This window comes from Dermochelys coriacea, chromosome 7 (assembly GCF_009764565.3).
Source record: "Dermochelys coriacea isolate rDerCor1 chromosome 7, rDerCor1.pri.v4, whole genome shotgun sequence".
In the NCBI taxonomy this organism is placed as follows: domain Eukaryota; kingdom Metazoa; phylum Chordata; order Testudines; family Dermochelyidae; genus Dermochelys; species Dermochelys coriacea.
The window spans coordinates 60,596,198-60,617,102 of NC_050074.1; the positions used below are offsets into that span (position 1 = coordinate 60,596,198).

Here is a 20,905-nt window from a genome sequence, read left to right on the forward strand (position 1 = left end):
AAGGACAAGTGCAGAGTCCTGCACTTAGAAAGGAAGAATCCCATGCACCGCTACAGGCTGGGGACCGACTGGCTCAGAAGCAGTTCTGCAGAAAAGGACCTGGGGATTACAGTGGATGAGAAGCTGGATATGAGTCAGCAGTGTGCCTTTGTTGCGAAGAAGGCCAATGGCATATTGGGCTGTATTAGTAGGAGCATTGCCAGCAGATCGAGGGAAGTGATTATTCCCCTCTGTGCGACACTGATGAGTCCACACCTGGAGTACTGCGTCCAGTTTTGGTACCCCCACTACAGAAGGGATGTGGACAAATTGGAGAGAGTCCAGTGGAGGGTAATGAAAATGATTAGGAAGCTGGGGCACATGATTTATGAGGAGAAGCTGAGGAAACTGGGGTTATTTAGTCTGCAAAAGAGAAGAGTGAGGGGGGATTTGATAGCAGCCTTCAATTACCTGAAGGGGGGTTCCAAAGAGGATGGAGCTCAGCTGTTCTCAGTGGTGGCAGATGACAGAACAAGAAGCAATGATCTCAAGTTGCAGTGGGGGAGGTCTAGGTTGGATATTGGGAAACACTATTTCACTAGGAGGGTGGTGAAGAACTGGAATGGGTTACCTAGGGAGGTGGTGGAATCTCCATCCTTAGAGGTTTTTAATGCCTGGCTTGACAAAGCCTTGACTGGGATGATTTAGTTGGTGTTGGTCCTGCTTTGAGCAGGGGATTAGACTAGATGACCTACTGAGGTCCCTTCCAACCCTAACATTCTATGATCCCTCCAGCTGACCGCTAAACAGGGAGAACTGCTCTTTCAGTAACTTTCCAATGGGATACAATGTTAATAGACACAGAACTGAATGAGGCATGTCATTCAGCTACTCAAACCCTTCTGAAGGGTCGACCTAGAAGCAGTCCCAGCATCATAGCTTCTCCCTCTGATTCTCAGGCAGGGGCAGCTCCCCTTCTCCTCGATTCTGGGAACAGTTCAGTTACTCCAAAGCTGGATAAAAAAACGTGTGAAATTAGCAAACAAAAACTACATTCAGTGGCAGTTAATGTTGCATTAAGACTTGTCACTAATCCAAACTCTTTAAATGTGACCTCATATCTATTATATGACCAAATCAGCCCATCTGACTGTCACACATTCCATGCATTTGGGAACATATTCTGTCTTAACACAGCTGAGATCACGGGTAAGGTTTTGAGTTAGATGCAAATTTGATGCCGTTGGGGCATGTGTTGCTTTTGAGTATTGGCTGGAGATGGACGTGAGCTCTGTGGAGCACTGGAGGTGGCAAGGAATGCAGGAATCTTTCCACTTAACTGCTTATTTCCAAGCTTTTAAGTTTTTGGACGGATGCGATATGTACTGCATCAGCCTGAACAGTCACTAAACGTAGATTTTGTTTGTTTGTTAACATGTATGGTATGTTACACGCACCGATGGACAGACAGACAGACAGACACACACAAGTTAAAAGAAAATTAAGGTTGCAAAGCCAAGCACTCAAAAGTTAGGAAATGCCAGAATGAACCTTAACTCTGCCCCCTTGTGCGTATGCATTCTGATACAGTTTGTAATGATGTGATCGCAGACTATTTTTTCCACAGGAAGCAGTCAGGAGATGTGAGGGGATGGAGCATGCTCAGTGAGGGAAGAACCTTTGGAGATTTTCCTGCTAACATCTGTGAAGTTTCTATGGAGCATGTGTGAAATGCGATTTTTCTGAAGGCTTATAACTTGGCCAAATTTAAAAAAAGAATTTGCTAACCTGGGCAAAGGAATGTATTTCCCCTCCCTTTGTTCTCTGAAACAGCTGAACTGTTTTGACTGAAATTCCGCCCCACCAAAATCAGTCTGAGGCAAACAGCTGGCAGGGGAAATGTCAGGCCTGTTTGGCCAGCGTGTTGGGAAGAGTAGGGGCTGTTGGTTTGTTGTAATGCTTCCCCAGCAACAGGCTCAGGGAGCAGTGGCGGGGGCAGGCTGTTTTGGGTGCTCCATCAGCACAGCACAGACTGGCCTGTTGGGAGGCTAGTCAGCCAGGTGAGGGGTGGACAAGGGCAGGCCCCAGCTCAGCATCTAGCCCCCTGGAGAGTCCCAAGGGTCAGAACTATGAGAGGGCATCTAACCCACTCATTGGGACCAGTCTCAGATTCCTCCTGTACAGTGTGCCATGCAAGACCCATAGAGCTCGGGGTGATACAGGGGGTCCTGGCCCCAAAAACTGCCCTGGACTCAGTGGGGCCGGGATTTCAGCCCGGGGTCTTTTGCGGGACTTGTCTGTCCCCAGCAGGGTTTGTGTAGGGATCCCTGCCTAACTCCAGCAAGTCCTATTATTAGCTGCCAGTCTGTGGAGACTGCAAGGTGCCAGCAGTGGCCCCCTTCCCCCACCCTCCTCCACTTGGCCAACATTGACCATCTTCTCATGGGTCCCTGAGCACAGGGTGTCCATCTTCTCTGAGGGCTTCAGAAAAGGGGCAAAAGCAGGGAAGATGCACTGAGCTGGGATCCAGGAGCATATGAGTTCAAACCTCCACTCACTGCTATTGATATCTGTGTGCATGTCACAGCCCTAATTATTGGCCAGTGCTCGGTGCCTCGGCTGCAGTGAACAATTACATGCCTGTTACAAACAAAGGAATTGAGAGCTTGCTGGAGAGGCTCCCCTCCCATGTGACAGCACTGCTGGGGCAGAGATGAGGCAGAAGGTCCCCCTGTCCTTCCTTCCCCCAATAGTCTCCCTACCCTTCCCCTATCTACCTCCCAGACCATATTGCCTCCCACGCTGACACCATTGAAGCTAATAGTCTAGGTTTACCCCACTCAGGCAGGCAGGATTTGGCCCATCTAGCACATTAAGGACATCTGAGGCCTCTCCCCACTAGGATAAAAGGCAAGTTTTAAAGACACACTCCCTAGCAGGCTTGAACTAATATGTTCTCAAACTATAGGGCAGCTGGGGCAAGCTGCAGTTAACAGGTGTTAGCTGGTCAAGGTGAACCCTAGCGGGGAGCCACCAGCAAACATGGGGTTAAAATACAATCTGCCCTGCCTGCACGAGAGTTTTAAACTGGGTTAGTTCAAAGGGGCTAGCTGCCGTGTTTAAACATACACTTGCTGTCCTGGCATGGAAAGGCCCTATCTGATGTAGGACAGCAGCTGAGATCCTGCTACTAAATCACTTAGAGGCTTTTGAAATTCCCCACCCTGCTCCTTCCCTGGGTGGGCCCAGCCTTTCTCTTATCCTAACTCCTGCGTGTGCTTCCTGTGGGGAGAGCGGCTCGACGAGACTGGGGACCCCTCAGAAGCTGGAACCAGCTGGGCATAAGATGTTTGCCGTTAAATCCCAAACTCAGGGGAAATCACGTGGCTTCGGAACTTTGGGATGGTGAAAAATTCTCAGTTGAAATGATTTTTGACAGAAAATGGGGGTTTGGGCTTTTCAAGAAAAGTGCCTGTTTTCTGTGGAAAGACCAGAAACTCCCAAAATGAATATTTCAGCCTGGGGATCCTGATGCAGGGCCTCAAGAGAGTTGTAACTAACATGCTTCAGGTCCCAACTGCTTCATGTCCTCTATGGGCCGGGCTCCCTGACCAGATGATGTCTCCCATAATGCAACGCAGCCACGAACTCCCATGATGCGGCTGCCTCCCAGCACCAAGAGGGGCATCATGGGGGATATAGGCAGGCCCGGGAACCCAGCATATATAGGGGAATGGTGACCATGGCAGAGCTCAGAGCCCACCCACCCTGTTTCCCAGTTCGGACAATTGGACAGGGAGCAGAATTCTGCTTCCTGGTGCAAAACCAGAGGAACCCGTGTTGCCAGTGTAAAGAGACGCCGCTCCAGGGAGTGGATCAGCAGGCACTGCAATGGGTTGAGCTATCCTCCTCCTTTCTCTTGCCGCATGGAAGAGCATGACCCAGCACAGTTATTGGTTACAAGGAAGCTTGGGGCCCAGCCAGTGTCACCGCTCCCTCTGCTCTCTAACCAAAGCCAGCAGGTCTCATTTGCTCATGGCGTTTTCTGTTCTTTTCCCCAGCACAAGCACTGCACTCCCACCGCACTGGAGATGTACTATTCGGAGCAGGAAGTGGGATCCCAAGGAAGTCTCTACACGGCCATTAACCACTTAAATCAAGGGAAGAAAACCATCCCTGAACTGCCGTCCCCTTGGTTACCGGTCATTAATGCCTTGAAGGAAGGTGAGAAAGGCAAAGAGGATCCAGCTGGCATTCAGCAGTAAGGGACAGGAGCCAGACACACCTGGACTGTGGTTCCGGGAGTGCGTGTATTAACTTCAAGGAGAGTATTAACCCATTCAAAGCTAGTTTTGTGTCCCAAATCAACCAACAAAAAGACAATGCTGAAAGGGCGCCTAGGGCAGGAACAAATTGTTTTCTTTCTGGCACAGAGAAGAGATTTTGCTCCATTCTGAGAGATGCCCCTCTCCCAATCTCTTGAGCATAAAAACGTTGTCCGAATGGTTATTCTTTGCTTTTCTTTATTTCTGTGTATTTATAATGGGGGCTACAGGGAGAATCTGTCAGCGCGGTGGCCGAGTAGCCATTAGAACGCCATGCCATGCCAAGGCTGAGATGCGTTGCTCGTGTTTTTCTGCACCTCCATGGATAATTTGAGATGGACTGAAGTAATATTCTTCTTCGTGCTATACAGGGGTTAGCTTTTGTCTGCACACATTGCATTAGCCTCAGAAGGACCTTTCAGTCCCTGTAAAGTAGTGTTTCATTAATGGTTTTTTGACATGGTGGTTGCTGAGTGCCCATGACCAACTTCATGGCAGGAGGGAAGAAAATAGGCTATGGGCAGACCACAAAAATAGCAACCTTTTAGAGCAGCTAAGTGCTTCAGTGTTTCTATCCAGTGCTGTATGGAGGCAAATGTTAACACGCATTGCACTTTAATTTGAGTAAGCTTTTAAATGTCATTTATGCTTCGCTAGTCTCGGTTGCAATTTGATTGCTAATTACCAGGCTAAATCTGACACCATTTAATTACATTGCTGCTGGCTAGGGCACCTTTTTTTTGTTTGATCATTAACACATCTTCAAGTCTGTAGGATCTGGTTGGTGTGAAATCATTGTACCACTCTCGTTCGCACCGTGTGTTTGTCTGTGTGTGTGTGTGTATGTATGTGTGTGTGTGTGTACTGCTTTTAGGCCCTCGCATTGTGGAACATCATTGGCGATTTTACACCACTTTGTACATTTTTATAGAGATTGTGATTTGTCACCTTGCAGCAAAGCACTTCCAAATGCCAAAATGAATGTGGTGATCAGCAGCTTTTCTGTAAGTAAAAATAAATGTACATCTTCACCGTGGCTTATTCATTCTTCTCCCGGTTGTAATTGGTTTGGGGGTTTTTTTTGAGTCTTTCTTTGCAAGAACTCAGCAATGCTGACAGTTGTGCCAAGTCCAGTCTCCTAACACGGAAGGGTAAAAAGTGATAATCAAATTCACTGTCACTGCAGCATGGTCCTGTGTCAGGAGCCCAATGCAGTCATTGCTCTGGCATGAGGAAAAGTGCCATGGAATTTAATAGCTTCAGAGCGTCCTAGATTTTAAGGCCATTCTGATCACTCAGATTGACTTCCTGTATAGCACAGGCCAGAGAGCCTCACCCAGCGACTCTTGCACCAGTCCAGAACTAGGGCATGTCTGATTCTAAGGAATGACCCACACAATTGGCCTCCCTGTTGAAACATCTGTGCTGTTAAATATTTCATTTGCACGCCCCCAGGATCTTGGTTTTAGTTCAGTGCAAATCTGAAAAAGGCCAATTTTTCAGATTTGCAGTCTGGAGTCTGAACCCAGATTCTGTCCAGACTGAGCCTCAAATCAGAGCCCAAACCCTGGGCTTGCCCTAATCTATATTCAAACACTTCCTTACTCCCTTTCTGCTGTAGGAGTTGCTTGTAAAACAGAGTGGTTGGGAGAGGGGCCAAGGAGAATCAGTCTCCCCAGCCTTTCCCCAATAGCAACAGGCTCTTAGCACCACTGGGGCTGCCAGGTGCCATAGAGAAGGTTTACAATGCTGCAGGGTTGTCAAGATTTTTCAGTGCGTGCCGCCGTGTGGGCTGTCTCTACCTCTAATCTCTGGCTTCATTCGTTATTATCCACATTTGGCACTAGGACAAAAGTCATCCATGACCGTGACACACTCCTGGCTCTGATGCTGCACAGCACTGAACAAAGGAGCCCAGTATTGTCACTGTTTCACAGAGAGGGTGTGTGGCAGAGGTAGAACTCGAACCCATGTCTCCTACCTTAGCCACTGGCCCACATGCTGCCTGTGTTAGTTAACTGTTCCCTGGAGTGATGGAGAACCCCTAGCTCCATGGTGCTGACCCACGTAACAGATGCTGGGAGCAGGGTTTTCATAAGTGATCTGGGAAAAGGGGTAAACAGTGATGTGGCAAAGTTTGTAGATGTCCAAAGCAGACTGTGAAGAGTTACAAGGGGGGGGGTCTCACAAAACTGGGTGACTAGACAACAAAGTGGCAGATGAAATTTAATGATAAATGCACATTGGAAAACATAATCCCAATTAGAAAGATAAGGTGGGTGAGATAATATATTTTACTAGATCTTTATCAACTTCTGTTGGTAAGGGAGACAAACTGTCGAGCCACATGGAGCTCTTCTTCAGGTCTGCTTTCCTATTAGGCAAAGTGGTTAAGGATGCAACCCCATGCCCTGGGTGTCCCTAAACCTCTGACAGCTAGAAGCTGGGAGTGGACGACAGGGGACAGATCACTCAATAAATTGCACTGTTCTGTTCACTCCCTCTGAAGCCTCTGGCACCAGTCACTATCAGAAGACAGGATACTGGGGTAGATGGACCATTGGTCTGACCCAGTCTGGCCATTCTTATGTTCTTATTTCTTTCTATGTACAGTTATATTTACATGTAAATAGACAGGAAATGGAGATAGGTACCTGATACTCCATGTAATGACATGAGTGCAGTAAGAAAGCAATTTGAAGTACTCTTCTCAGAAATATACACTAACAGAATACAATTATAGATGTGAGTTCATGGCTCAGTCAGGAATTAGACAGGAACAAAGGTTCACTTTCAACTGCAGTACAATTTCCAAGGGGACCTTGTAACACTTAAACATCAGGCCTTCTGCCAGGAGTTGTTTCTCTAGCTGTGCCCAGGGCCATGTCAGTACAAAGGAAATGGAAGTATCTGCCTGGGAATTCCATGTCAGTCTAGGAGAGTGTGGTGGGAGGGTAATTAACAGGCACTGCCATGAACCAAGTGAAGCCCTGGGCTTAAACTTTGGTTTGTAGGATTTTGCAGTAAATACATGTATCAAAAAGAATAACTCTGTAGTAATTACCCTTTGGCTGCCATGTAGGTAATGTACCAGGATTCTTACAAATATGTGTTCAATATGAAAACAAAGGGGTAATATTAAGTAATTCAGGCATTAAAGTGAAGTTTCTCGTTTTCTGCAATAGCGTTAATTACAGGTATCAAAAATTAGAATCTCCCTGAATTACAAAGTAACTGTACTGTGATCAATGTCCCTGTATTTCATTATCTCTATGGCACTGGAAGAATACATGGATAAATACAAGAATAAATAACAGTTACTGTTCCAAAGAGCCCCGAGCACTGGAGTTACAGGCGTTGTTATTCACCTTGTACTCAGATACCTACTGATTGTTTTCTTTAGGAAAATGCTGAGTTTTAAGAAAGCATACGCCAAACAGACGAAGTAGATCCAGTCCCTGCTGGCTGAAGAGCCATGCACTGCAGCTGAGCTCTCCAGCATGAAGTTCCTACACTTCCTTCTTTCTCCAGAAAACAGGGGCGTTAACACGGAACACTATTCATTTCTTGAGTGTGGGGCTCCTCCCTCTCTGAGCATTGCCCTTTTGTACACAGCCTCTGTCCTACCCACCCCACAGAATGTCATAAGAATGGGGATCACATACTACAGCCCTTCAGCTGCATACGCATGTAGTCTGTGCCTCCATGAGCTGTCCCTAGGATTGCCAAGCATCCGGTTTTCGAGCAGAACACCCAGTCAAAAAGGGACCCTGGCAGCTCTGGTCAGCACTGCCGACTGGGCCATTAAAAGTCTAGTTGGCAGTGCTGCAGGGCTAAGGCAAGCTAGTCCCTAGCTGTCCTGGCACCACGCTGATCCCCAGAAGCAGCCAGCAGGTTCAGCTCCTGAGCAGGGGGGCCAGGGTGCTCCGCGCGCAGCCCCTGCCCCGAACACTGTCTCTGCACTCATTGGCCGGGAACTGTGGCCAGTGGGAGCTGGGGCGGTGCCTGCAGGCGAGAGCAGTGCGTGGAGTCTCCTGGCCCTCCTGCCTAGGAGCTGGACCTGCTGGCTGCTTTCGAGGCCCAGCGTGGTGCCAGCACAGGCAGGGACCCTGCCTTAGCCCTGCTGTGCCACTGACTGGGAGCCGGCGCAGGTAAGCCCACACCCCAACCCCCTGCCCCAGCCCTGAGACCCCTCCAAACCCGGAGACCCCTCCTACAATCTAAACCTCTCATCCCCAGCCAGAGCCCTCCCCCCCTGCTCCCTAACCCCCTGCCCCAGCCCAGGGAGGGGGAATGTAGTGAGTGGGAGGTGGGGCCTCGGGGGGGCATGGCAGGGGGGTTGGAGCATGGGTGGGGCTAAGGTGTTCGGTTTTGTGTGATTAGAAATTTGCCAGCCCTAGCTGTCCCACTAGGCCAATGAGATGAGTAAGAACTGCCTGGCAGAGTAAGGGGTGCAGGGTCAGGCACAAATTGATCTGAAAAGTTCACTGGGGAAAATCAGTTAAGGTGTAGGCTGCATAGCAGAATAAACAGACCCTTCAAGTGCTGAGGAGACCTCACTTCTCCATGTGCATCACACCGCCATGCTGGACTGAGTTAGAAGGGCCATGCTCAGGGCTCTGCTCAGCATGGTGTGTAGATATCCCAGGAGGTGGAGATCAATGCTGCTGAGAAGGCAGGCTGTTAGATCTACAATGCAAGGAAAGGGCCAAGACACAGCATAGGGAAAATCAATTTGAAATGGTGAGTTTGCAATACAAGCAAACATTGGCTACACTTTGAACCTACTGCTGAAGGAGGCCACAAGGAAAAGCTCTGACTTTGGCGTATCTGGCTTAGCTACGCCAGCCCACCTTTATTGGTTGATCCTCGGGGCTCCTAATGACTGAGAAGTGAACAATCAAGTGCACAGGTCAGCTGTTTAAATATTTAATTTAACACAGTCCAAACATCAGGAAGCCTCTGGCCATGTCACATGAGGCCCTCGTTGTTCCTATAATCATCAGATGGAAAACCAACCATACCTTCACAGCTTCTGTTGTCTGAGATTTCTGAGGCCTGGTCTACACTACAAAGTATTTTCACCATAGCTACCTTGGTCAGGGGTGTGAAAAAATCACATACCCCTAGCCGTCATATCTATGCCATCAAACCCACCCTGTAGCAGGGTGCTGGTGCAAAAGCATCTAATTAGCCCCTGCCCAGTCAGCTCCAATCAGGGGAAATAGATTGGGGCTGATGGAAAAGGCCTGATGCTGGCCTGAGGATTGGCAACACCTGCTGGCCTGACAACCCAAGGGCTATAAACGGGGAGGGAGGCAGTCAGGTTGGGAACTGGAGGCCTCCCAGCTGAAGGCTGATGCTGCCTGTAAATGAGACTGAATAATCCTGTAATGCTTGTATATTGATAGACACTGGTGGTGGGATAACCTTAAGTAAATAAAGACAAAGGTATTGCACAACCCTAAAGCCTCTCTAAGCCTCATTGGGGCAGCAAGCAGGCCTCAGGAAGAGGGGTGGGTTCATTGGATGACCCTGTTTTGAGTTGTGTTTTTTCTGGTTTCTTTTGGCCCTGGAAACCCTAAGTCCCTGTTACACATGGGGGCTTGTCCAGGATCCTTTGCTGGTGACCCGGAAATGGAGGACACTCTGCTGTGGCTCACAGAGTAACATAGAGAGATGCAGAAGACACTGCAGGCCTTTCAGCAGTCCCACCAGCTGGAGAGGCAAGCTTTACTGGCTCGGCAGGCTGAGCAGCAACGGACTTCGCAAGATTCAAGGAACAGGCAATGGTGCAGCAGCAGCTCCTGCAGAAACTGGTGAGTCCTGTGACGGGAGATGGCACCCGGCCCCTGGGCATTAGCCTCTGTAAAGTGGCCCCGGCAGATGACTCTGACTATTTTTTAGGCACCTTTGTGCGGGTGGCCCTGGGTGCGGGATGGGACAGGACAAGCTGGGCCCTGCGGCTAGCCCCATATCTTGCTGAGGAGGCGCAGGTGGCATATATGGCCCTGACAGATCCCCAGGCTAGAGACTATGATACGGTGAAGGCAGCCATCTTGGACCACCTGGGGCTTTCATCAGAGAAATACTGTCAAAAGTTTCGGGCAGCCCCGGGCCTTCGCCCAGAGCTTGTCTGACTGGGTGACGTGGTGGTTGAGGCCCGATGCCCAAACAATGGGGCAGATTATGGATCAGGTGATACTCAAACAGTTTGTTCAGGGCCTCCCAGATAGCATGCTGGCCTAGCTGTGTCAACTTCAGCCTGCTCCCATAGAAGCCTCTGTCAAAAGGACGGAGGACTACGCAGGGGCAGACTTCCCCTCGAGGGAGCATCGGACCCTGTGAGATACAGAGGGAGGCAAGAAACCCGTGAGCACCCTGCTGGGAAGCTGGTAGACAAGCGACGGGAGGAGAACAAGGGAAGCCCTAGACACCTGGGACAACTTGTATGCTGGTGCTGTGGATAGCCAGGGCATAAGAGCTGTGACTGCCTGGTGATGGACTGTGGGGACGCTGAATTTTGTGGTTGGACCAAGGTTGTGGGGTGGAAGAAGAGGTGTGGGATAGCCACCATCTCTGTGTGGGTGGGGAGAAAACCTCAGAGGGGTCTAGTGGATACAGCCTCAGCCCACTCCCTCATACAGCGGCACCTGGTAAAGCTGCATTGGCCTATCCCTGGGGAAAGGAAGCTGGTGGAATGCATCCACAGGGATGGGGAGTATAGTCCCATGGCCAAGGTACCCCTGGAGGTGCAGGGAAGGTTTGCCTGGAAGCTGGTGGGGGTAATACAGGGGTTGCCCTACCCCATGGTCCTGGGGTTGGACTGGAACCCTTCCCCAAAAGGGAAAGAGGGAATGGGGAGGAGACCATCGGAGAAAGCGAGAGAGAAAACCCTGGAGGAAGGGGGCAAGGCCCCTACGGGGGTGGACCCTGAGAAAGGGGAGTCCCCACAATCTCAAGGGGAGAAAGTTACAAACCGTAGACAACACAGCCAGGATGGGGACACTACGGGAAGAACCAATGAAGGAACAAATGTCCCAGGATGGGACCACCCAGGGGAGGGAATCCCTGTGATAGAGGCAGAGAAGCTAAAGAAAGGCCAGAGGATAGAAACCCAAAAGGGGAAGGTCTAAACTCCCAAGAGGGAGAGGGCCCGAACAGGGGACTGGGTAGGCTCGGGGCAGTTGGCTCTGATATCTTTCCTTCCCTGGTGAGGGAGACAGAAAACCTGGGGCGACCCACCCAAGGTTGCGACTGGTGTGATGACCTCCGGGAGGAGGTGGACTTGTGGAGTGGCCCACCCCCTACCCAATGCACCTTTTGTGGGTGGGCATACCAAAACCCCACAGGGTTGAGCCCAGGGACCACCCAGATGGGCAGGGAGGCCACTCCCAGAGTGGAATGCCAGGCTGAGAAAAGCAGGGCTGAGGAAGATCAGCCCTGGCATTGGCTTAAAGGGGAAGGTATGTAGGTGCTTTTGCAACAGCACCCTGCTAATTAGCCCCTGTCCAGTCAGCTTCAATCAGGGGAAACCGATTGGGGCTGATGAAAAAGGCCTGATGCTGGTCTGAGGATTGGCAACACCTGCTGGCCTGGCAAGCCAAGGGCTATAAAGGCTGTGAGGGAGCTGTAAAGCTTTTAAATAGATGGACACTGGTGGTGGGATAACTGTAAGGAAGTAAAGACACGGGTGTTGCACAACCCTGAAGCCTCTCTGAGCCTTATTGGGGCAGCAAGTAGGCCCCAGGAGGAGGGGCAGGTCATGGACCCTGTTACACCCCCATATAGACACAGCTGTGCCACCAGAAGAGGACTTCTGTCAGCATAGCTAATGTCATAAGAATGGTGGTGTTATGCTGGGCAAAAAACGCCTTATGTTGGCATAAGCTGGCCCTACGCTAGAGGGCTCTGCCAGAGCAGCTTAGTTCAGATAGTATAGATAGCTGAACCGGCAAAGAATTTGTTGTAGACAAGGCCTGAGACTCTAGCTGCATCAGATCTTGAAACACATTTGTAGAGCTGCCTGGAAAGCAGGAATTCTTCCCATGGGGATTTTTGAATCCCCTTTCAAGATTTTCTGATTGTGAGTTTCCAAGTCTTACACAGGAGGATTTGAAAAAGTAAGAAAGAGGAATCAAACCTACATTTTTGTACTGCTTTGCAATCTTAACCAGTTGGAAATCACCACACTTTCTCACACTCTGGAGTTTTCCTGCTGGAATTCCAATTTTCCCACAGGAAACTGTTTTTGATGAAACCATATTTTCCATAAAACATTTTCTGCACAGAAAATTCTGACCAGTACTCCAAATTAGGGATAGGGAGTAGATGACTAAAGAGCCCAAGTGAGCTAATGCTAATGGAATCGGACTAAATGCTTGAAGGGAATGTGGACAAAGCAAAGAAAACCCCATGGCTGACCCAGTACAGTCTGAACTCAGTCTGGCTGCCAAAGCCCTATGAGCGTGTTTCATTTCTGTGTAGACTTCTGGGCTCGGGTTGGAGCCCGAGCTCTGGGAACCGCAGGGTCCTAGACCCCTGTCTCCAGCCCGAGCCTGGAAATCCACACAAACAGCCCCTCAGCCCGATCCCTGCAAGCCCAAGTCAGCTGCCACGGACCTGGGTTTTTCTTTGCTGTGTAGACATACCATAAATGGCCACATTTTCAAAAGTGCCTCAACTCTGCTGCTTCTATGACTGCACCTGCAATTTTGCACAAGCAACTATTTATGGCTGTAATTTTGCACATGCAGTTACATATGCAAATGACAGACTGCAGGAAAGAGATTTACAAAGCTGCCTAAGGGCAGAGGTGAAAGTAAGCCAGTACGCCCCGGTACAGCGTACCAGTAAGAGCCGGTGCACCTTACCGGGACTGGCTTTCCCAGAGGGCAATTTAAAGCCCTGGGATAGTTGTGGCGGGGATTTAAAGGGCCCCAGAGCTCCAGCCACCACTAACCCCCCCAGGGCCCTTTAAATCCCCACCTGAGCCCTGCTGCCCAAGCCCTGGGGTAGCAGCGGCTGGGCTCTGGTGGGGATTTAAAGGGCCGGGGCAGTAGCGGTGGCTGGAGCCCCGGGGCCCTTTAAATCCCCGACACAGCCCGGCTGCCACTACCCAGGGTTCAGGCAGCAATGCTCAGGCAGGGATTTAAAGGGCTCGGGGCTCTAGCAGCCGCTACCACAGCAGAGCCCCAGGCCCTTTAAAGCTCTGCCAGAGTCCTAGGGTAGCGGTGGCAGCTGGGAGCCCCCAGGGCTCCTCAGTGATTTAAAGGGCCCCGGTCTCTGGTGCGGTAGCAGCAGCTGGAGCCCTGGGCCCTTTTAATCGCTCCCGAGTCCTGGGGTTCCCAGCCGCCTCTGCAGCTTTTAGCTCGGGAGTGATTTAAGGGGCCCCAGGCTCCCAGCCACCACAACTGCAGCTGGAGCCCTGGCCCTTTAAATCAAGATTTAAAGGGCCCAGGGGTTTAAGGCTCCGCCTCTTCTGGTTGAGGCCACACCCCCTGCTCAGGACTCCAGCGTACCAGTAAGTCCTCTAATTTGCTTTCACCCCTGCCTAAGGGTAGGCATTAATAGAAACTGGGCACCTAAATCCCATAGGTGTCTTTGGAATCCCACCTAAGATGTCTGTCTAGCTGGTACAATTAGTTGTTAGAAGCCTCACTTTGAATATTTGCACCTGCCTTCAAATGACTGTGCCTGCAAAAATTGCAGCCAGTAGGAACTGAGTGTAGCTTATCTTGGAGGATGCAATCTTAGAGGATGTCTTTGGAAATGGCTCTCTCTAGGCCTTTTTGCACTGCTAACTTTGATGATTCTAGGACACTTTGCTACAGTGAAAGAACAGACCATCCAAGAGCTAAGTGAGATCAATAAATATGAACCAGGACAATATGGAAGCAAATGCCAGTGAAAACTCAGGGCCTGGCAGGGTGTGACTATACTGCTTGGTAAGTCTGATGCATCTGTGTGCTGGGAATTAGCTCGTGTGTCAGACTCATTCATGACTCAGGGGCCTGCTTGTCCTCCTTGACATCCCCCTGACAGCAGTGGAACTGCACGCTGAAGGGAGAGGAGCAAATGTGTGGTGTCTGCTACCTTCTCCCATGGCTGTTTAAAGAACCTAAGGAAAGAACTCAGATCAATGCATATGGAAATGTAAACCCTTTGTATGTACACAAAAACTATGTTAATAGAACATTATTAAGTTGCAAAGTCAAGCACTGAAAAGTTAGGAAATGCCAGAATTAAGGTTGCTTGTGCAGCCTTCATTCTTGCCTCCTATGATGGAGTGGGCTAGACCCTGAGGCCCCCTGCTGGAGGTCTCATGTCGCTGCCACACCCTGCCCCAGAAAAGGGCTGAGGAAAGAGTCCTCCAAGCTGCCTAGAGTGCTGACGTGGGATGCAGCCAATCTGGGCCCAGCAGGCCCATATAAAAGGAGCTGCACTGCAGCGCTCAGTTTCTTGCTAGAGCTGGAGGAGAGAGGATGGTCTGCCTGGCTGGCTGAGGGAGCTACAGGACACTAGAGAGACGAGTGCTGGCAGAGGCTGGCGGGGAACTTGAAGGTGCACTTAGCTGGCTGCTGGGACTCAATCAGGACAAGGCCTAAGGTTAGGGTGAAGAATGTGCTGGGGTCATGGGGAAGTGGCCCAGGGAATTGTAGCAGTGATGCTGTTTATTTAAAGGGACATTGTGGGTGGCTGCTATCTATAGGGTCCCTGGGCTGGGACCCAGAGTAGAGGGCAGGCCTAGGTCCTCCCTACTGGCAACTGGGAAAGTGGCCTGGGATTTGAGGCACCCCAGAAGGGGAATTGAACTCTTTTAGTGGCCCAGCTGAGGCCAAAAAGGCCAAAACAGGTGAAGAGTCTCCAGGGATGGAGCCCTACACCAGGGCTGGGACTGCTTGCAGAGCAGGGACGATTTGAGAGATCCCAGAAGGGGCTGAGAAACAGTTTGACCAGGATACTGTGATAGGTCCTGCTGGACTGATTGAGGAGTGAGCCCAGAGATAGGGCTGAAGATGGAGAGACCTTATAGAGTGTGCTGAAATAGGCCCCCTGTTGGACGTATATCCTGGAAGGGGTTTAATTTTTATCTTGCATTCAGACTGTGTGACTGTGGCCTGAGGGCTGAGTCATCAAAGACCCACACAAACAGAGTGCAGGCTTGTGAGCGTTGAGTATGCCCCATCACCTATGTGTGTATTATGATAGGTTTCAGAGTAGCAGCTGTGTTAATCTGTATCTGCTTATGCTCAAATAAATTAGTTGGTCTCTAAGGTGCCACAAGTACTCCTTTTCTTTTTGTATTATGATAGTCGCTCTTCTTGTCCTATATTTGCATAGGTGTTAATGGGCCAGTCTACCTTGAAAGGTCCCTTACAATGTGTGTTAACCATTTATGTTAAATTGTTTGCTCCACTTTGTATTCCTGGGGGAATTCTGCACACAATACTTGAAATTCTGCAAAGTTTATTTGTCAAAATAACACTCTATAATCCCACACATTTCAATTATTTTGGTAATTTATTTCAAAATATCTGACCGCAAGTGTCTGTGGCAATACAGACACACACAAATTCCCCACAGGAGTGGAGAGTTGAGGGGGGAAAAAAAAAAAAAACAACCCTATGACAACTCAGTTCCTGTTTCTCTGCACACCCCCCTCCCAAGCCTGGCAAGGGGGCCAGATGCCTGCCCCCCTCCCTCCCAGAGCCCATCCATGGAGGGGCCCCCCAGCCAATACACCCACACTCCCTCCTGCCCCAGGGATCCAGATGAAGAAACAGCCTGATGCTCCATCCCAGGCTTGCATGGAGCTTCCTGCGTGCTGCCCTCTCCTTCCTTCAGGAAATGCTGGGAACTGCAGCTGCCAGGAAAACTCTAGCTCCTTCCCCTTCTCCCTGGCAGGGTCTTCTATAAGCGAGTTGGGTTCTGCTGGGTCCGGTGGCCCCTAGTGGTGGCCAGCCCATTTTTGTGGGGAAAGGAAATTCTGCATGCACACTAATTTCTATAAAATTCTGTGTTGCACAGTGGTGCAGAATTCCCACAGGAGTAACCTTGCATTTTGCAGTGAAGCTAGGAGTTCCTTTCCTAGACCTGAAGGAGAGCTATGTTGTTCAAAAGTTTGTCTCTCTCTCCAACAGAAGTTGGTCGAATAAAAGAGATTGCCTCACCCCCCCCCTTGTCTTTCATACCTTGGGACTAACACAGCTACAATTACACTGCATACAACAATCGCATACTGTTTTTTCCACAGGACCTCACGTCCTTCGGTGCACAGAATGGGTGGTGTGCACTTATTGAGCACCTGTTCAACATTTTTGTTTTGTTCTTATTCTTCAGTGTATGGTTCTTGGCCGTATTTACTGCTCACTATTCAAACCCTGCTCTGAAGACAGACTTATTAATTTCTTCATGAGAGACTCTACTTAGTGGGAAGACATTTTACATTAGAAATTGATTGTCTGCCCATTTTGGGCCTCTATCATTGACCTGCTGAGTGTGAGGCTGCTGTGGTGGATTATTCAGTTATAAAATGTATATAAATATGCTGGTCCAAAAGGTCAACCCAATGTGACCTTAATATAGTATACTACAGCAGTGCTGAAGCACTATGTTAACTTAGCTACCCTATGAAAGGGCAGAACTAGGGCTGCCTCGCAAGCTATTCTTCCAGAGCAGACTCTACTGTACAACTAGCTTGGACTCTGAGGAATAATTCAGCAAATCTCTAAACAAGGAAAAATACTTCCAGCTTTTTCAAAGGTTCAGTGTTTTTCTTGGTTAGTTTCCTGGCTCAAGCTGTTAGCGTTTTCATAATCCCCAGGAGCTATCTTCTTGCAGGCCAGATAGTGCACAGAGGCTGGTTCATTATGAAAGATGATTGTGTAAAATGCTTTAGCACCCTTACAATTTACAGAGTTGCACTGTTACATATATGGATTTCAGAACTCAAAAGATCAGTCATCTACTTCATCTTCTGGCTCTCCCGAGGAGATCCACACTTTGCCGGCAGCCTCTCTGTTCTGTACAAATGCTACCTTTAGGTTTCCTAAGTATACTGACTCATTTTAAGGTGCAAGGTTTTGAATGCTGAGCTTTATAAATCTGTCTCACAGCATGGACCTCTGCAGCAGAGAGAGCTACCGTTCTCATCTATTCCAAATGGCAGAATATTTGTCCCTGGATTGCTGTTGCTGTTACTTGGTTTGCTGCTCATTGAAAGACTGGAACAAGCTTTACCCAGCCAGTATTTATGGAGCATGTTACAAGCCAAGGATTTCAGACAAATGAGGCCCAGAAAATTCAGGGCCAGGTGCTGGAGGAGAAGAAATGGGTGGCTGTCAGAAAGCCAGTCACAGGTGATCTCTGCCTTGTCTCGGCCCCACATGTAGGTGAAAGCAGCCAGACCTTCGCTTGTTAACCCCCTTGAAATTGAATGTATCCAGAATAAGATGCAGACAGGAACAGCTGGCCTAAGAGGTTCATGGGGCTGATCCCCTTCCCCCACTTCCCTTCAATGTCCCAGCTGTGTAGTGGGCTGATCTACTGCAGGGTGCACTACTACCTGCTGCCCCAGGGCAGGGGTGGGAGCGCTTAGACTTCAGCAGGCAGCAGAGAGAGGAGACACAGGGCAGTGAATGCCACTGTAAGGGCTGATTCAGAGCATGGGGTGGTCTGTTCCCATAAGCCCTCCCAGCTGCCTCTGCTCCTGCTTCAGATCCAGCACCTAGGCATGGAGAGGCTCTGCAAGAGGGAGGAGTGTGCACAGTGGTGGGGTCCTGGGCAGCTGGCTGGATCAGAGTACAGAGCTGGGCCTACCCGCAGCCCCACCGGTGCTTTTGGGCCCAACTATTGCTGGAGGCAAAAAGTGGCTTCCCTAGACCCTCAGGGTGACATGCTCTAGCCTGTATGCAAGGGCCATCGACTGGAGTCACAACCCAGGATTGACCATTCCAGGTCGGGGTCAGATCCCACGTAGGATGCAGCTGGCAGAAAGAGCCAGTCAGAGCTGATCAATCCCACCATGGCGGTGGTTCCCCTGAGTCATCATGGCCCTGTCTTGGGGCCAGTGACTCTCATCAGCTGCTTCAAGGATAACACCGTCCAGCCCAGACCGAGCCTACTCCTTGGCCTATAATCAATGCTCATGCAGAGACCTCAGGTGGAGAGTAAGGGGCTGCCTGCAGGCTCCCCAGTAGAGGGGGCCTGTTCTGGAAGGGGGGTCCAATATGCCATGACTGCAGAAGGAGGTACAAAAAGGGCTGGTCATTAGGACACCAGCTCCCATGGAAATCAAATGCTGGCTTGTCATAGATCCTTGCCCCGCCAGGAGCTTGGAATGGAAGAGTGAGCACTAGAACTAGAGATTTGCAGAAATCAGGGCAGATTCACAGACAACTTGTGAACAGAAAACTGGCTTGAATTTATAACAAATATTGGGCCTGATTCATCTCTATATTACTCACTAAATTTCAGTGCAGTTACTTCAGTTTTATACCTATGCAACACGCAGTTGTGAATCGCAATAAATAATTTAGCCGCCCTAAGATATTCTCATTGTCTATTGCCCCTACACACACTATTAGCAGAATTGCTATGCCATAATAACTGTTGTTTTAAATATCTTAATATAGCCTTAAAATTACTAAAAAGTTGGAAAACTAGACTAACCCCGCAGTTTGTATTAGTTCATGTAACTTTGGTATTGTGACTGCATTTACTTGTTTGAGTCAAACATGCTAGTGTAAGCGTCTTAACCAGTCAATAGCTGAGGGAAGGGTATTTGGCAAGATTCCTTCATGGATTTGCACATCTTGAAGGCTGCACATAATATGGCCTATATCTTCTAACCGCACAGCAACCAAGGGGAAAATCATGAAAGCCCCACTTAGTATCATTTGTCATACCTATGATCACTCTACATCTGAAGTGATTGATCTTTGTCCACAGATGGCATGCAAGGTCAAAACCTGGGGGCTGGACTATCGGGTCTGTCATGAGATAGGCATTGGTTATGTTTGAAGCTTGTTCTTGCCACCTAGTACACCATCAGGAGGTGACATGAAGACTCTTTACGGGAATTATCCAAATGGAGTGTCTTGCGCTAAGATGGTAGATCAGTGGATTAGACACATCTATAAACGAGGGTAGATGTGGTATGTCCTGTACCTTAAGGAACAGATTCTGCAAGGTGACTTGTCACCTTATCTGAGAAGGGGCAATGTTGGATAGGACCAGCAGCCAGGCCAAGTTCATCAGTCTCATGGTAATCAAAACAGCTAAGGCAAAAATGAGTTGCGTCTAGCGAGGGACACAAAAGGCAATAAGATATTTTTTAAATACATTTTGAAGCAAGAGACAGATGAAGAAACATGTAGGACCTCTACTTATCAGGAAAGGTAAGATAATAATGGATGACATAAAGAAGGCTCAGATGTTTAATGCCTATTTTGCTTCAATCTTCATTTAAAAATTGTGACTAGATACTCAACACAATTAATATTAACAACAAGGTGGAAGGAATGCAAGCCAAAACAGGGAAAGAACAAGTTAAAGAACTTTTAGGTAAGTTAGATGTATTCACATCCGGTGAGCCTGATGAAATTCATCCTCAGGTACTTAAAGAAGTAGCTGATGCAATCTCAGAACCATTAGCAATTATCATTGAGAACTCAAGGAAGATGAGAGAGGGGCCCAGAGGACTGGAGAAGGGCAAACATAGTACTTACCTTTAAAAGGGGGAACAAAGAGGACCCAGTGAATTATAGGCCAGTCAGCCTAACTTTGATATCGGGAAAGATATTGGAACAAATTATTAAACAATTAGTTTGCAAGCACCTAGATGATGATAAGGTGTTACATAATAGCCAATATGGATTTCTCAAGAACCAATCATGTCAAACCAACCTATTTTCCTCCTTTGACAGGTTTACTGGCCTAGCGGATAGGTGAAAAGCAGTAGATGTGATCTATCTGATTTTTAGTAAGGCATTTGACCACAGTCCCACATGATATTCTCATAAGCAAAGTAAGGAACTGTGATCTAATTACTATAAGGTGAGTGCAACACAGAGGTCAATTAGTGATTCATTACTCTGTCAGCAACTCTTGTCAGGCCTGGCATGCTATCTACACTTAACATGCTGTTGTCATGATCTATACCAAAAGGTGGCCTATAATATATAACTGGAAAACTAATAACTTGCTGATCATTAATATTCTTGTGTGGGATGTGTACAAAGTTATGGATATGTGCTAAATTATGTTCTTAAAATGTGTTTGGCAAGTAATGCATCATCCAATGTGCCTGAGACCATGTGGACTAGGCCCAGAGGCCCCCGCCACACCTGTTCCATGAAAAGAGTAGTAGAAGAGTCCTCCAAGCTGCATAGAGAGGCTGCGTGGGAAGCGGCCAATCTGGGCCCAGGAGGGCTATATAAAAGGAGCTGCTGAGCCAGAGTCAGGTAGTTGCTGCTTGGAGCCTGAGTAGTTTAAAAAAAAAAAAAAAAAAAAAGCCACGTGGGAAGTGGCCTACAATTGGCCAGTGATAAATCCCCAAAGGTGATCTGAACTATTAAGAGGCCCAGGTGGAGAGCTGG

At 48.8% G+C, this 20,905-nt stretch overlaps 1 protein-coding gene and 1 long non-coding RNA gene across 5 annotated transcripts in view; both read left to right on the top strand.

Moving 5' to 3' along the window:
* CALY (calcyon neuron specific vesicular protein) overlaps positions 1-5,340 on the top strand; it is a 57,549-nt gene extending 52,209 nt beyond the window's left edge. For all 4 annotated transcript variants that reach the window (XM_038409813.2, XM_043518735.1, XM_043518736.1 and 1 more), the window contains one exon: positions 4,041-5,340. In XM_038409813.2, the coding sequence (XP_038265741.1) occupies positions 4,041-4,244 (204 nt within the window). In that variant the 3' untranslated portion in view covers positions 4,245-5,340. The remainder of the gene's footprint in view (positions 1-4,040) is intronic.
* A 3,366-nt stretch (positions 5,341-8,706) lies between these two features.
* On the top strand, positions 8,707-10,870 carry LOC122461044. The gene is made up of 3 exons (XR_006282733.1): positions 8,707-9,755; positions 9,891-10,123; positions 10,582-10,870. It is a non-coding gene; the product is annotated as an uncharacterized LOC122461044 (long non-coding RNA).
* The last annotated feature ends 10,035 nt before the right edge of the window (positions 10,871-20,905 follow it).